Raw genomic sequence first — 18,085 nt, 5'->3', positions numbered from 1 at the left:
TAAATAAAATAACATCAGATAAATAATGTTCTACATAAACTTAGAAGGCTGTAGTCGTCGCGCTGCGCATACTAGAGATACTACTTTCCATGTATAAACAAAGATTGCTATTTTGGCTGCTGTGCATACCGACTACTACAAACTGAGAGCTTTAATTAGGTATTTTTTTGTTGGTGATTGCAAGGTATCGAAGGAGCCACCGGCGGTAATTAATGCATGTGGCGCCCAGGGCAAAACTCGTACTCGTGATTTCATTGGACTATGAGACAATCAATGTTTATCAACACAAATGTCACACTTGCGCGGCGCGACGACCACCGCCCTTTAATATGTGACATTTGAGTCATTTCAAAAGTAAAAATTATATCGCATAATTATAAAGTTGAAACACAAAATTCATGCAAAATCACATTTTTATTATTTTGGTTTTATGGGTACCGAATTTAATTTGTTGAATTTGTGTCACCTGCCATCATATTTGTTTAATACGCGGGGGGGGGGGGGGTCGTCACCTGCGCAAGCGACAGACGCCTCAGCCAATCTCTCACTCAGATTTATATTCCTACGGTGTTCTAATCGCCAGGAGCCTTGGAAAGGAGGATGGGCTGTAGCATGTCGTTGTTAACAAACATACGTCTAACCATGAATCATTGCATTTTGGCGTGCGTTGTTACAGTGGCTTGGGGCTCAATTCCCACGTGTGCGTACTTTTTTTTTTGCCGACATTTTTTTCTCATGGACTGGGCGGAGCTTAGTATTCTTATTTGACTGATTATTCAACAACAACTGTCAATCGTTCATTAAATGCAGATACTGTAGTCGACGTCTGCGCCAATCTCTTGTTTGTGTGTATAGTTACTGATCTGAGCTGTGTAAAGTAAAATAAGCAATTCATTTCTGGTGACGAGTCAGCTGGTTGGAGTCCGAATTCTAAAGTTACGTATTATTTACAGAGTAAACAGGTAACACATTACATTTTTCATTGTGTTATATTAATGTACAGAGGGACTGCGATTAATGATTACATATTGCCTAGCTGTACAATTTGCAAAAAAAAAATATTTGTACATAGCAGCACACAATTACAGTTAATAACATTATGTTTTTGTTTTTGTCGGCGTACGTTTGTTTGTTTGTGCGTATGTCTGGCAGGCAATAAGTCTAAACGTAATTCTCATGAAATGTTCAGTAGATGTTCTTGATAAACTGACTACTCGTCACATTTTGAGACAAGAGTACGGTTTTCATGCAAACAACAATTTCAATTTTGAGAAAGTTAGCCATTTATAACTAGGTTCTCACGATATTTTCAGGAGGGTTTACCTTTGAAACACGAACGGACACATTGTATTTTAATAGAGTCGTAGGTACGGCAGTTGCTATGGAAACAATCATATCTGAAATGATTTTTTATAACAATATTTTATTATGTTATATATATTATTGATTAATGTTTGTTTTGTCCTTTTCTCCCCCATTATCAAACAAGTTATAGAAACAAGAGAGGTTGCTTTAGAACACGGACCAATTCACAAAATTTCAGTTCTGGACCAGATTGCTATGGAAACAACAATTTTGGAAAAGATTCTTTTGGGGACATGTAATTTTGTATATGTGTCTTCTATTTTTTAATGATATTATGGCATTTAATTTTCAAACAAAATCAAGTAAAATTCTTAACAGAATGAGAACATTTTCGTTGTGAGAATTTCGTTCCAAAACGTTCGCAATTTATTCGCATTGTTCTATAAATAGTATAATTAGTCTCCACACATGGATTTATTAGTAAATCGCCTCAGGGTTGAAAAAACACAGCCAGTTATATGTGCGTCAAACAACAGTGAGTGAGCTCTTTGACATCACTACCCGGGCAGATAAACACCCTTTGAGTAAATAACTCGACAAATAATAGATGTGAATTTTGCAAGTTTTATATATTGATTTGAAAGTGGGGAACAGGCTGAGTGCGTTTAACGGTTTGGTTGGTTGAATACAAAATTACGTATAAATGCGTAAGCAATTAGGCTGCAATTGTGTTTTTACATCGAAATCTTAAAATGCCAAAGTTGACTGTTAGTTTACTCATTAACCCACCTACTAGCTAGGCTGATACACGAACCTGTTACGGCATGTTTTAATAAGGCATTTCCGGTTTTACGAGTCTTCCTTGCGAGAACTCACAAAGTATGAGAAAAGTGGGCTTTGTTCAGTTGGCTGTTGTCGCCATCGGAAAAACAATAGAATAGAATAGAATAATGCTTTATTAATACCGTAAAGAAAGAGTTAACATTTCTTTTTAGGTTTTCAGATTTCAATATACATCAAATCCCATTGAGTGAAATAATTATATTGTGAACAGAACTGAGTTGGTGGACGCGAAAATAAACAATGTATTTTACACGCGTTGTATACGTCGCTATCCCGCAAGGAATTTGGCATCCGCTTATATATCCTCGCTAAAATTCATGAGACAGAACTATAATCACTGTACACAAATATACACAAGTTTACTAGGTTAGAAAGTGGGTTTTATTTCATCAAGTCATATTTTAAAATTACGAATAACATGCATGATTTTGTGACTTCTAATATCGTGTATATCGCTGCTTTATATCACCACATTGTAAACATGGATCATACTTAGATGCATGTCTAATATTACGATTAAACATGCCATAATTCAACAGTCCAAAAACTAGAAAAGCAAAGGCTATTTTACTATTAAAACTAATGAGTAAAACACTGTGTGGTCACGTATCCATGGCATTCTACATGCAAAACACCTGATTAAAGTAGGATTCTAGTGTTGGATTTATTCATGATTTACATGTATACGGATGAAGGATATTTATATTTATAAATGTGTATCAGTTATGCTGGTTCCACATGACAAACAGACTAACGTGTATTTGTTTAGTGGGAGTCCTTTTGCTTTTACGTTTCAGTATTGACTTCTTAACTTCGTGCGTCTCTCAGGAAATTCACGTAGTATGATTTAATTATATTAAACCTAGAATGCCAAGTGTTGCAATTTTATTAAAAATAAATTTGTTTTTTAAAATCCATATTTTATACCATAAAACGCGATTTATGTTTGTAAATTTTGTATTTCATATCATAAAACGCGATTTACATTTGTAAAACCCATATTTCAATCCATAAAACGCAATTTATGTTTGTAAATTCTATTTTACATTTCATAAAGTATTATTTCGTTTTCTAAAATTCGTATTTGATTTCATAAAACGTATTTCTGTTCGAAGAATTCCTATTAAATATTCAGACGCCATTTTGTTTTGTACAATTTATATTTCATTCGGTACCCGCATTTCTATGTTCAAAAAACATGGGCGGATTTAGAGGCCGCGCCCCCTATTTTTAACAACCAACAGGGCTTCGCGCCAACTTATCGGCCCCTATTCCAGAATCCTAGATCTGGCCCTAAAAAAAGCTTGTTATTTTGTGTCATTCATTTTACTTTTGATGTGCACCGAATTGTACTTGGGATAAATATATGTTTCATTTCTGAACCATAAATATTTCATTCGTGAAATGTATTTTACATGTATTTTTTGTGTGTGACAATATTCTATTTTGGTTCATAAACCGTAACAAACTTAGGGGGCCTACAATTGTACTGCGTCTGTAGTGGCGCTGTCTGGCATGAACACTAGCAACACGTCATTTTTAGCGCCATTTCAGAAATGGCGTCGTGTCCGTCTTACGTTAGAGTGCGTATGGATGATGAAATTGGGGGTAATTTGCCTTCCACTTCACAGAGGGAGACTTATATAATTAACCTTGAGGTCTCAATTTCCTGATGCAAGTGGACTTCGGTTCTGATAGGAAACCGACCATTAGGTCCCGGAACAGAATAAAATAGTCGTTGGGCCATCCCGGGGGTGGGCCATAAGGCCCCAACGCAATGCTGAGTTAGCAGGATAGATTCTGTGTAGTGGACTCTGTAGCGTTGCACTATAGGGCTCATATCACTAATTGAATTTCCATAGACGACAATGTTAACATATGACGAGATTGTTATATGAAAATGACGAAGTAAGTTGAAAACATGGCTCAAAAATGGGAAATCAACATGCCAGTAATCAACCATATGAAAAAAACATGTTGGCCAGCTCAAACTCTTCCAAATCTCAGGTAAACAAGACACACCTACTGTATTTAGATTGCACCTAGAGAAATCACTGGAAAAACACCAAGATTAGAACATCCAAATACACACAGAATATACCCACAGGTACACAGCCGCTAAGTAGTAAACAAAAGACCACATGTTGGTCTCATCTTTGACCCAGGTGATTACGCCCTCAAACAGAGAGCACCTGAGAAAAAAAATATTTAAAAAATTTCATTGGTTCTTTCAAGGCATTTAAATTATTACCTTATTATATTACTCGCCCGCAAATGATCCATCATCATGACTGCCCCAGAATGTGGATGATCACTGCATATCTGACGAATAATACCATCAAGGACATCATCACTGAAGTTACTGTAACGTGATACATTACATTAAAATGGTTGCTATAATAGTTACTATCTTATACTAAAATATTCAGAGTACAATGTACTAACAAATTCCAACTTCCGGTCGGGTTAGACTTAAAATACACCACGAATATTAACTTTTGAGATATTATTTTTGGTATGTGTTGGTTCTTGTATATTTCAGCTTCGTCGTCCTGTACTTCCTTTAGTAATTTGAACTTCCCAGATTGCGTAAAACCGGATAGTTTCGCGATTTTTACACGGAAAATACCTTGGCTTAATTATTTACAGAGGAACGGCCGCTTAGTCATGTGCTCTGTAACTTGCACAGTCATCAAACAAAAATGTCGTTCAAGGTCTTCACTTTTTCGTAGCATTAAAACGATTTGCTCCCTCGCTTATTGTGGCACCCTCAAATCTACTGATTTCCATTCCTTTCAAAAGTCAACAATGGTATACTCCCCTATTTTACACCAAGACTCGAAAAAAAAAAACTGTCAGTAACATACCGGATATCAACAATAACAGAACAATGTTTTTTGACCTTCGGCGCCGTTTTGAATTTTCCCGATACCACCATGGACGTACGTCCATGATACCATAGTCAACTCTGTAGAACATTTAAACCTGATTAGGGAAATTCGTTCGCCATGCTAGTCACTTCAAATAAATGTATTTGCGCTAAAGTACCTACAAGGTCTTCATTACAGAAAAAAATTATTCGCTTAGCCACTTTTTCAAATCCCCGTGCAAGTAGCTCACAACTCTTTAAACGATTGGGCATTCTTGATGTGCATAAATTATGCAAGTTCCAAACGTGCATGTTTATTTATGACCTGAAGGGCGATCGTTATGCTCGTTCTCTGGGTCATTATGCCTCTTCAATCTCTCACTCTTATTTGACACGTTCAGTTATTTCTGACAAACTTGAAATTTTAAAAGTAAAACTAAGCTCAACTAAAAACAGTTTAACATATTCATTAGTAAAACACTGGAATGATCTTCCAATTTCCATTAAAACATTAACATCAAGAAATCGCTTCAAGCTTACCCTAAAACAATTTCTTTTAAATAATTGAACATCAATTTTATTGTTATTTCTCTATCATTCAATTTACAGTATTGTTATTTCACTATTACCACCATATTTCATATAATTTTTCTCCTTATGTATTATGTACTCTTAAACAATATATTAATATGTTTTATGAATTCACTGTCCTTATCAGTTTTTGTTTCTGCTATCAGTGAATATGCAAGGGCTAGAGACTAGATTAGTTCTACTAGAACTACCTCTCTTGTCCTCGCCAGATAGTTATGTATATCTCTATCTTCGTTTTGTACTTCTTAATGTAATTTATCTGGTGAAATAAAATTGTATTGTATTGTATTGTATTGTATTGTATACCTCATAAACACGATTTTCATCCTTGCTTACTAAAAGTAAAAGTCGCAATCACTGTAGCTATCGTCGCAATCAATAGTCTCTCGCCTCTTGTTGATTATTAATTTTGGTTCCTGGTACCTCTAATAAATAATCTACATTGTATATTACCATAAATTGCCATAAATTGCGTTTTTAGATTCCCTCAACTTTGTTTCAAAGACTGCAGTCGCACAGGGATAACCAGAACATTGAAAACTTCGTCGTGAAATTCACGTGCAGAACGGATTCTCTCAATTTTTTTCACCTATGATCTTTGTCACCTATATTCACACACAAGAGTGAATTGCAGCACTAATATTTGTTCCTGGGAATCTGTAAATCAAATAATACAAAAAACAGGTGTCACTGTCCAATTTACAAACTGCATTTATTTTCGTTATAACTTTGCATTTACAAAACATTTATTTATCTCCTCTAAGAAAGTTTCCCATTTTCTGCCCATTTTTCGGATGTTTAAAAAAAATACATTGTAGGTAAAAAAATACTACAGATTTCACGAGCATGAGTTTTATGTGGGCCCGAAAACTAGCAAAGACGGGACTTACTCGTAACTATTTATTCACGCACCAGAGTGAAATACACCACGAATGTTTGTTCCGCCGGTGTCTGTAATAAACTGAATTCATGTCCATCATTATAATTCATAAAAGTTTGTGTAGTTTTGGGCCTCACTGGTTACTGCATTTCCCGGAATCTTGCCAATATCGATGGGTCACAATCACTGTAGCTATCGCCGAGGTAAATACTAGTAGTCTCTCACCCCCTTGTTATTATCAGTGATTGTTTGTCGCCGGGGTGATTAACATCCCAAATTTTGGTTTCCCGGGCGACTCTAAATAAAAATACATGTAGTCTATCTAACCGCTGGAAATATTGGGCGAAAATCGTTTTTTGGCCCGAAAAGAGCGATAAGACTCGATTTTCAAAGACGATTGGACGACTTCTTTTGTTTTGAGTTGATTGTATGCCTGGAAACATAGCAACGTTGTTATTTTAGTGAATCTAGAACATGATCTGTTCCAATAAAGGATTTTGATATGCCAAACGAACAATTTTAATGGTTTCCTACTGGAACATCTCCTGTATAAATAATCCTCTACTCTCCAAAATTTGACAATCGCAACAGCCCAAACTGGACTATTCAGCACGTCTTTGATTGTATCAGCAATGTTCACGTTGACGTATGTAAAGACACACTCGAACTTGATATTCACTCTCAGACCACTAAGCAAATAGATGGAAATACCTATTACATCACTTATGAAGATTGATGACTCTAATTCTGCCTGGGATAGCTGTATTTAGTGTTCATTTCTATGCAATTGCGATTCTCAATTTCTATGTGTAAAATCATACCGCTGGTGTGGACGGCGACAGATTGTTTTGGTTCTGTGGCTCTTTGACATTTTCTTGGTCGCGTTTCGTATATATCATATATATCAGACACGGTAAACGGTCCGGGACATATTCAACATAGAATGCCGGACGTTTTGACCAGGGCGGACGTTTCGGCCCTGGGCACTCTTCTGTAAAATAAACGATCTTCAGTATTTGAAATTAGTGTTACAAGTAATGTTTCCGACATAAGTGAAGCCATACAGAAATGTCTCCCAATCAGATCAAGCAAACAGTAGTGTTATACGAAAGCAACGTTTTACCACATTTATTGTTATTATACGTAATGGCATGAGAGGACATAAGAATTTCTTTCATTGTGAAATTTACGCTGCAAGCGACTACATACAACTTGTATGAAAGTTTCATCTTGATTACTAAAGTTATGGTCACACATAACTGATCTATATTGGACAAAAATCTTGCCAAACTTCGAAGTTCTCGGCTTCTACACCAGAATTTATAATTTATTTATTTGACCAACAAATGTTGCGGAACAGCGTCGCCACCGCCAATGCATACACTATATTGTAGGCCCCCTACGTTTGTTACGGTTTATGAACGAAAATAGAAAATTGTCAAACGAAAAAAAACAACAGAATAATGCATGTAAAATATATTTCACGAATGAAATATTTATGGTTCAGAAATGAAACATATATTTATCCCAAGCACAACTCGGTGCATCAGAAGTAAACTGAATGACACAACATATAAATGCGTGTACCGAATGAAATATAAATTGTACAAAACAAAATGGCGTCTGAATAATTAAATATGAATTCTTCGAACAGAAATACGTTTGGTGAAATCAAATACGAATTTTAGAAAACGAAATAATATTTTATGAAATGTAAAATAGAATTTACAAACATAAATTGCGTTTTATGTATTGAAATATGGGTTATACAAATGTAAATCGCGTTTTATGAAATGAAATAAGAAACATAAATGGCGTTTTATGGTATAAAATATGGATTTTAAAAAACAAATTTATTTTTAAAAATATTGCAACACTTGGCTTGCCATACTAGAATCTCTTTAATATTACTTAGATTATTTGATATGATTATGAATTTACTATAATTACACACAATGCTAGATAATGCCCCTTGTATGTGTGATCATATATCAAAGTGTACATGATAAGGTGTCACGTGAAAAAACAGGAACCAAGAATCATTTTGTTAAATTTAAAGAAATCTTTCGGAAATCGAAGGTTTTTCAATACATTGCCGTTGCAGTTGAACATGATTTTCGAGGCAGGAATATAAAACATCGAAGTGGGTGAAGGGAGGCGTGAATGGGAGTACAAGTACTGTCAACACAAATATCATTGGATCGGTTGTTGGATCGATAAAAAAAGTACATTTTGGACCAACAATTCAATGGTAACTATTTCTGTAACTCAGGTCAGGGAGTAATGGCAGTATGAGTGACTATCGTCCAGGTTAGCTCCCGGGGAGGTCACTGGCCTTTCAGTTTGGCAGAGGTGTGCAGCCAGTAAGTAAAACCCCAGACCCCATCATAGACCATTTTCACCTCAAAAAACCATACCCCATTATAGGCCAAATAATGATTTTGTACATCCCATCAGAGACCAAATTTTCACTAAATTTATTCAGTTATAGGTTGAATCTACTCATCACCCGGTCTCATCAACGAAAGTACTAAAACTCGAAATTTGGGCAAAACCGCCAGCAACAAAAACCATTATAGCCAAAATATTACACCTCCCGAAAAATTAGGAATTCTGCGAACTTCGAAGAAGGCACAACATGGCACTGATATTTACGTTAAAGTGGCATATTAACAAAGCAACGCTATGCTAGAGTTATAACTACAATAAAATTGAAAAAAAATACCAGGGGTCTCAGGGATTTCAAGAACAGAGGAAAAAATTATACGTTTGGTGAAAAACAAAAATGCAAATATAGTTTTTATTCAGGAAACACATAGTATCACAGAACATATTGGACAAGCCAGATGCGGGTTTAATTTGTCTTCTCTCGAGGCAAATCAAACAGTAGAGATGTTATGACTATACTGCGAAACTGTAATTACATTATTAACTCTTCAGTTAAAAGGGATAGTGGCAGATATATAATACTTAGTATCGCAATGGGTGAAAGGAACTATGCACCAAATGAAGAAAGCCCTCACGTAGAAATTATGCAATTATTTTTGTCAAAAATCTCAGAACTTGCAATAAACTTTAATATCACACGTAATGACCCAATTATTGAATTTGGTGTTTAGCTTATCTGTGTATATCTCCTTTTTTCTATTATGATTACCATATGTTTTGTACCACACAATATAATGGTCGAGTAAATATCAATTTATATTTTTTCAGGAGGAATTATTCACAACAATTATGAATTACACTGACAGACCATGTTGTGACGAAATAGGTGATGTTCAACAGATCCAAATAATAATCAGTACCTCCTTCATGATAGTGGCCGACTGTCTTCTAATTGGCATGGCGTATTGTACCAACCTACGTTACCATAACTACAAGATGTTACTACATTATCCCGGGCATACATTCAAATGGACGATATCGTATTTGCTTTTAATAATATTTGTGTTTAGTGCAGCAGAAGGAATTCTTACTGATATTTCAAGAAATGAAGTTACCAATCCATACTTGTATATTCCACAAATGCTGTCACTGACCAGTGTAATAATTAGTTTGGTGTATTACCATCATATGGAGTACTGGGATCGACCTCATCTTGTCTGGTTGTTGTTACTTTACTGGATCATGGGTATTATTGGAGAAGTATTAGCAATATTTAGAGTGACAGATTCTCTAGGATTCAGTAGCACAATTATACGTTTCGATATTGGTATTATCGTTATTATATTATATACTTGCTGTGCAGCAGCTGAAATCAATATAGTCCGTAAGAAGGTGAGGGACCACTATTACGCAACAATTTCTTTTTGTTTTGTATTTTCCAACATTCGAAAAACTGAACTGAATAAAGATGTTTTTAGTCATAATAATAAGAGTAGAATATGTAATAGAAACACGTCATGACGTAAACACGAATATTAAACAAATTATTATGAATTGGTTTGTGTCGTACAAAGAAATCGTAAACGTTAGTTAATTTTTCGTCTTGGTCTGGATTCAGAAATTGCAGTCACTCGACATCAATTTATTACATCACGTAGATTTATTCACATTTCTGGATATTGATTGGTGGAACGAATGTAATACTCATATAATCACAAAACCATAATGTCTAATTGCATTACAGATATTCAGTAAACCATCGCATAGCAGAACAATACCACGTGATTTTCAGAAAAGAAACTTATATTTTATACAATCATACACAAACAGCATTTCAAGTTTAACTATATGGTGGCTTAGTTGGCTTGTATCATTGGCACGCAGACAAACACTTGAACTACAAAATTTAGGTTGTTTACCCGAGACGTATGAAGGCAAACATATACTACGCATGTTTAAGAAGGCATATAGGCTTGAAAAGGTAAACATACTATTGGACACAAACTTACATGAGTATTTCATTATACAATTCTGTGCTTTAATAATAGCATGTATTGCACAATATATTTTTTATTGAGTAGCTGATATAGTGTGTTTCAAATGCAGTGACAATTTAAAGACACTAAATAGAAAGGAACATATAAATTTTGAAATTTACTCTATACTGAATTTATGTATATTTTCCAATCAAGGATGAGACACAAGTACCCAGTCATTTGTTTCCTTCTCAACATTTTTATGAATATGGCGAATTATATATTTACTTTTCACGCTGATTTTGGAATATTTGTTCTTGTTAATTATTGTCAATCAACTCACGATTGTAGTGTAGTGTATTTGATACGTTAGATGAGAAGCATTTGAAAAAAAACTGGACAATAGAATCTACAAATGCGACGTGAGTTCAAAGAATACGACCATATTGAACGAACTATTTTTGATGCTCCCCTGTTTGACGATAATTAAAGGCCCGATTTATCCCCCAGTTAATTGTTTATTGGAGGTCTGGCTAGCCACTTAGTGCTGTTAATCACTTGCACAGTGTTTACAAGCTAATGACACTAATTCCCTGCCTAATTTGATCACAAATGTAAATACAACATACAAATAAACATATACGAGGGGCGTTCAATAAGTAATGCCCCTGACCCATTTCCAATAGCAGAAGATTCATGAAACTTGGCACAGTTATTAGTCTTTCTCTACATATGAACCACCCAGAGTTATGCATTTCTCCCATTGTTTGATGCAGCTCTGGACACCGTTGTTGTAGAACACCCCAGGTTGGTCCTCCAACCACGTTGTAACTTCAGAAATCAAGGCTGCATCATCTGAGAAACGCTTTCCTTTCAAAAACAACTTCATGGCTGGGAAAAGATAAAAGTCAAAGGGTGCAAGGCCAGGAGAGTAAGGGGGATGGGGGAGGATTTCATAGACACACGACCCTGCTTCTGATCTGGCGACATGCGAGTTGTGAACCGGAGCTTTGTCCTGCAGGAGAAGGATACCTTTGCTGATCTTGCCCTGGCTCTTGATTTAGATAACTTCTCTTAATTTAATCAAAGGTGAAGCGTAATAGGCTCCTGTAATTGCGGTGCCTTTACCAGGAAATCTGTCATCACTACTCCGTTCTGGTCCTAGAAGACTGTGAGCATGACCTTGCCAGCGGAGGGCTGCACCCTTGTCTTCTTTGGAGGTGGTGAGTCCAAGTGCTTCCACTGCATTGACTGGGCTTTGGTCTCATGATCATAGTGATGGACCCAAGTTTCATTTTGTGTAATCAGTCTTTTGAAAAACTTTGACTCATCGTCTTGGCACATCTCCAAATTCTAGCACTAAACTAAACGTTCTTGCTTCTGGAAAAGTGTGAGCAACCTGGGAATCCATCTGGCAGACACCTTATGCATATGCCAATGGTCATGAATGATAGTTTCCACAGTCCCTGTACTAATCATGATCTCTTGGGCTGGCGAGCAGTAAAGCGTCGATCTTCCAAAATGGCAGCCTCAACTTGACGGATAGATGCCTCATCAATGGCAGAAGAGGGACGACCAGGTCAGGAAGCTCTTTCCACAGACTTTCGGCCATGTTTGAATTCACGATACCAGCGTTTGACAAGATCATATGATGGGGCATCATCACCATAAGATTCTTTCATTTCATCAAAAGTCTCCTTTGGTGTGCGTCAAATACAAAAAAACGTATCATTGCGCGACACTCAACTGGCTCCATTTCACACGTGACTCAGTTCAAACACCTGTAAATCAGAAACCACAATTAGTTCTGTTATTTGCAACATAGCCCATAGGAATGTAAATCATTAGACATGCAACATTTCATCTAGGGGGTATTACTTATTGAACGCCCCTCGTATATTTAGCAGTTCGAAGTGTAATTGAAATTCTGAATTCACACCATCAATGAAGTTCCTGAACTATAAGCCACAAACCTGGGTCCCATCCTTTATAATATACACATATGGGTATCAGCATGATGAGCATAAACGTCTTCTTGGAATGAGTGCATTGATTGTATACAAATATTTGTTTACAGGATGAAAGTGGAGATAGTAAACAAGTTCCATCACTATGGGGAATATATTTCCGAGTTCATAAAGTGCCAATAATAATGTCTACGCTATTACGAACTATTTATATGCTGCTTGCCTTTATCATTCCACCTTGTATATCAGGCATAGTAAATTATGCAACGCAATTTTATTATAATGACATAAAGAAATATGTAAGTATTCTCTGTAACCCTGAGGTCGATTAGGAGTTTTATGTTTTTGTTTGTACTGGAGATGTAGTGACGTCCCAGTTGGTGGATTTCCTCGGCTGTTCTCGTGACGATATCTGTCCATACAATAAATACAGTCAATATAGTTTCTTGTCATTTATTTGTTATGTAACAATTTGAAAACACTTTTTATTCATCTACAGGATAGTCATTTTGTTACCGTTAAAGAGTTTTTCTCGAACGGGTTTATTCTTGTGTTAGTGGCGGGTATGTCTCTTGCGCTTAGAACCATAGCATGGTCGAGTTCATATGGTATTTCTGCGGATATTGGTATAAAACTGAGAACATCTATACAGGTAAATTTAACTGATTGAGAATTGTGCACATAATTTCATGGCGGTAATTTGTTGTTTTGACTTTGCAATAAAAATGTTCACCGAGTTTGCTGATTACAGTCATGTATCTACATGCATCTGACGAAGCAGCTTGTAGGTACGACAACTTATGCCATATTTGTTTCAGATAGTTAGTGATAAATACAATTTACCCTTTTTGTTCTAATTAGTCAGTACGTGACAATTTTTTTATATTGAATTAGTTTTTTCGACTTCATAAAAGGTACAATTTTAATCAATGGGAAAACCATTATACATATGGTACTTCATTAATTAGACCCCGTTAAAAGTTAAATCGTCATATGCTGCCGAATTGCACATAACTATCTTTCTTCGGAAATAGAATATGGTTTATGAAAAGACCTTACGATTATCCACGGCTTCCACTAATGATTCATCTGCTGGACAAACGATTAATCACATGTCTATCGACGGTTCTGCAGTGCTATGGTTTTTTCTATTTATTAACTGCATAATTTCCAACCCTATCCAGGTAAGTAAGATCTGCATCCAGATACCAACAAAGTAACCACTGACATAATGCGATTCTTGAACAAAATGACATTTTGAACAGCAAATGATGTGTATTCATTTGACCTTTGAAACTTTATCATGGGTCAAAAACCTTTTATATCGAAATGAGTAAATAGTTACCACGGGCGCCTGTATGGCATGTGTTGCATCGAAACACAACTTACAATGTACATGTTGTTCTAATCATTGAATCGACTTTATTGCACAGCCTGAATTAGCTTGTCTTATTTATTATACATATTCCAGGCAATTGCTGTGTGTATCTGGCTATTCTGTTCAATGGGGATAGCAGGAGTTTTCGGAGTGCTTGTGGTTATACTGGCCCTACCGATCATAATGCGATTAGGTGCCATGCAAAGACAATCTCAGATGATAAGTTTAGTAAGCATAGTCCATCACAGTTACACATCGGTCTTGTCTTTTATCGGCGATTTATATAAAAAGACTGTTTGCCGATGTGGTTTCCAGTAAGTTAGTTAAAGCGAAAGGGTCGTCACCTGCGCACGCGCGGGAATTGAGTCCCAAGCGACGATAACAACACACGCTAAAAATACAAAGGCTCATGGGTAGACGCTTGTTTGTGAACAACGACACGCTATGGCCATCTGACGCATGCGCAGGTGACGACTCCCCTGCTTTAACGTTACATTTATTCAGACCTAAATATACTAGAAGCAAGGGAATATCAGAGCCGATACGGCGACACAATGCACCATCTATTCAGCTAGAACCAGATACCAATTCTTCAACCAGTATAATACATGGACACTAGGTCCGTCTCTATAACTCATTTATTTGTTTTTGTGCATTAGTCTTATTCCGATAGTCGCATGAGAAAGACAAATGAGCTGCTACAGGGCATTAAGTTTCTAAAACTGTCTGGATGGGAGGAATTGTTTGCTTCTGGTATTACACGTGTAAGAAATGAAGAGATGAAGCACAAGTTGACAGTGGGATATTATTTTCTCTTATCAAGTAAGTGACTGTTATTTATTTAAATTTAAATATAGGGAATTGTTCAGTATGTATTAAGTATTCAGTAATCAACCGGACTACTTCCCATCAACCTTTCAATTGACAAAAAAACAATTCCAGGGGTTAGAAAAAATACACATTGTATATTGTTGTAATATTGATTCTATAAAATATTACCAGTACTATTATTAGACTAACTGATTTGTCATATATTACTTAGATATTTAGAATTTATGTACTGACAGAACTAACCTATATTACAAATAATGATGTCTAAACACAGGTCATTTATATTCACATCTCTGATTCAAGTACATATATAAAACATTACCTGTATTGTAGTGGTGTTACTGACAAATTTTACAAAGTGTTAAAACCATGCTTACGCATTTTTTGCTTAATTGTTATTTTTAGCTATTATATCACAGTCTTTACCATTCATCGTGCCATTTGTTGTAAGTACCTACATTTTCTTTATTTTCAAAGTTATTCTCAATGCTGATAAGTACGAGAAAGACAGTGTTTGATATTAGCATGGTTTAATTCTTCATAAAGAAAAAACAAATCGATGGGCCAACGATTGTTAAATATAGTGAATAATTCAATATTATTTTATTGGCAGATATTTGCTGTTTACTCACAACTCTACACAGCACCATTAACTCCAGACGTGGTGTTTTCCGTACTTGCTGTCGCCAATTTACTATATCAACCATTATATTTAATACCAACGTCAGCTAAGTACATTGTGGAAGGACTATCTAGTACCAAAAGACTACACCATTTTTTATCTCTGGATGAAATGAGTAAATACACTGATCAGGAATTGTGTAATAATGCGGAAGAAGACGACATTGACGATGCCTTAGTAGTTAGTAGAATATAGTATTGTAATTTATGAATTTATAATTCATTGTCTTCAATTTCTTGAGCTTTAAGAACGAATAGTTGTACGTAGAAATTATTTGTGCACGTTGTTTTTGACGTCGTTCAATTTGAATTGCGTATGCTCACATCTAGTTCTTGTAAGAGCACATTCACTATAGACGCAAGCTGTTCTTTGTATTTGGACAGTGTGTTGAGGCATAACGAGGAGCGCGTCTGCTTATAATGAGGAGGGGCGTGTTTTTCCGGGAGACGAGTTCTAATCTCGTTTTTTCATGTTTAAATGTTCGTATATGTGACTGTAATGTAGATTACTAGGTTGATTATTGCAGAAAATATGTTTCCAATGTTGTGCATGTAAATAATGTGTAAGGGAAATCGTTCCGCACATGACTTGTAATTGCTGATGGAAATGAATGTAAATAATGAGTGTCTATTCACAAATACGATATTATCGTTAGGTATGGCAAATGTTAAATCATTATACAGTTGAATAGATACAATAATGCTTCAGACCCAACTCTATCCAATGCAAGTATTCTGATTAAAATTATGATTACTCAAGATAATGATCTATATCTTTCAGAATTACGAACTACAAAAACATTCAACAAAAGATACAACTCCATTACTACATAACAAGATAAACAACACACACTTGGTATCGGATTTGAATAAACTGAAACAATTTAGTGAAGTTGTTGAAATTGAAAAAAGGAAAGGAGCATCTGTTGAAGTAAGTACAGCCTTTTGTTTTGCTACCCCTCAAGTTTGAATGATGTTGATGAGCCTTTACACGCAAAATGCAAAGTCTTAATCCACAATAATGAACAAATCATAAAGCTATACGGTCTACCTCTGTGACCGAATTCACACTATCAATATACGATTAACTATGTGACGGATTTTACCACTCATATGAGTTATACGATATATACGATATAATTACATGCACGCACATGTAAATAATAATAATACTCTGAATAATATCAGATTTGATACTAAATAAAGATATCAGTTTTGATACTAAAAATAGCCAAACGCACACATACACTGAAAATGAATTTATGTTGCCAACTTTGACGCCAAATCTTACAAATTTAGAAGCTTTAATTATAATTAATAGCAATAATTATTAATCAATATTGCTTCACTGATTTCTACAAATGTTTTACAGAAAACGTGTCTTTGTGGCCAAGGGAATTAAAAAAAAGGCCTAAGCGAGTCTATATTTAGATATTCCCTGTTCATAACATAGTATTACATGAGCCGTAGTTTGTTAGTGTGGTACATATAAACTCAATAACTCTTCCAATGTTGTTGTTATTCGTAACCTATAGATTTGTGTCCCATTTAGTCGTTAAGCATTTTATTCAATCTCCGCTACATATACCACACTGTCATTGTCATATTACTGTCAGTTTGTGGTTTATTTAGTAGATTTATGGATTTATTGGTAGTTTGGAGAGGCTCTCAGCACAATTAAAAATCATTATTGAATTTTGTAATTCATTATATGTTATAGTAAACTATCACTTGTTACATTGCATTATGTTTTACTCATATAGTGAAATGAAAAATGGTCTTGGAACCAGCATACCAGCAGCTAATTACATTAATGTCCACAATGTTATTTTGTTCCATGAATATTATGTATTTGATAATATTATTTCAGGCCGGAATAATAACACACTAACCCTGGTGAATTACGAATATGTGCACAGTTTGATTTGATTTGCCATATATACGTAATGTAAAGTTAATTATTTCTGATTAATTTAGATTAATAATGGTTACTTCCGTTGGGAAAGTGACTCAGCTGATACAGTATTGAAGGACATCAGTGTTAGATTTCATGCAGGTAATAATTTGTCTTATATGAACCATGGACCCAATGTGACAATATATTATGTTTCGTCTTAAATCAATTTTTAATTTAATTATTTAGATAATATTCATTATTAAACACATTAAACATGTGTATTCATTTTCATGAGCTTCAATCCATTGATGAGGAGCACATTAAAATAACTACACTAATTTAATAAATACGATATTAAACTGTCAAGAATTTGGATTTCCTAATTATCACCATCACCATCAATTATGTACCATCTCTGAACATTAGACTCGTGATTTGTGTGCCGCGACATACGCGTCTTGGTGCATTTTGTTTATTTG

General features: G+C 35.2%; 1 protein-coding gene across 1 annotated transcript in view; it reads left to right on the top strand.

Annotated features, from left to right (window-relative positions):
- Positions 1-695: 695 nt before the first annotated feature.
- Positions 696-18,085, top strand: part of LOC102806148 (ATP-binding cassette sub-family C member 9-like) — a 30,936-nt gene continuing 13,546 nt past the window's right edge. Inside the window, exons 1-12 of the mRNA XM_085492329.1 lie at positions 696-962; positions 9,705-10,268; positions 10,621-10,857; positions 12,930-13,118; positions 13,319-13,471; positions 13,854-14,003; positions 14,291-14,425; positions 14,857-15,019; positions 15,434-15,474; positions 15,642-15,890; positions 16,491-16,640; positions 17,687-17,765. Of these exons, the coding sequence (XP_085348455.1) occupies positions 9,726-10,268; positions 10,621-10,857; positions 12,930-13,118; positions 13,319-13,471; positions 13,854-14,003; positions 14,291-14,425; positions 14,857-15,019; positions 15,434-15,474; positions 15,642-15,890; positions 16,491-16,640; positions 17,687-17,765 (2,089 nt within the window). The 5' untranslated portion in view covers positions 696-962; positions 9,705-9,725. The remainder of the gene's footprint in view (positions 963-9,704; positions 10,269-10,620; positions 10,858-12,929; positions 13,119-13,318; positions 13,472-13,853; positions 14,004-14,290; positions 14,426-14,856; positions 15,020-15,433; positions 15,475-15,641; positions 15,891-16,490; positions 16,641-17,686; positions 17,766-18,085) is intronic.

This window comes from Saccoglossus kowalevskii, chromosome 2, assembly GCF_978046115.1.
Source record: "Saccoglossus kowalevskii chromosome 2, keSacKowa6.1, whole genome shotgun sequence".
NCBI classification, from domain to species: Eukaryota; Metazoa; Hemichordata; class Enteropneusta; family Harrimaniidae; genus Saccoglossus; species Saccoglossus kowalevskii.
The sequence above is the reverse complement of the archived record's forward strand: the minus strand, read 5'-3'. Positions and strand labels throughout refer to the sequence as shown.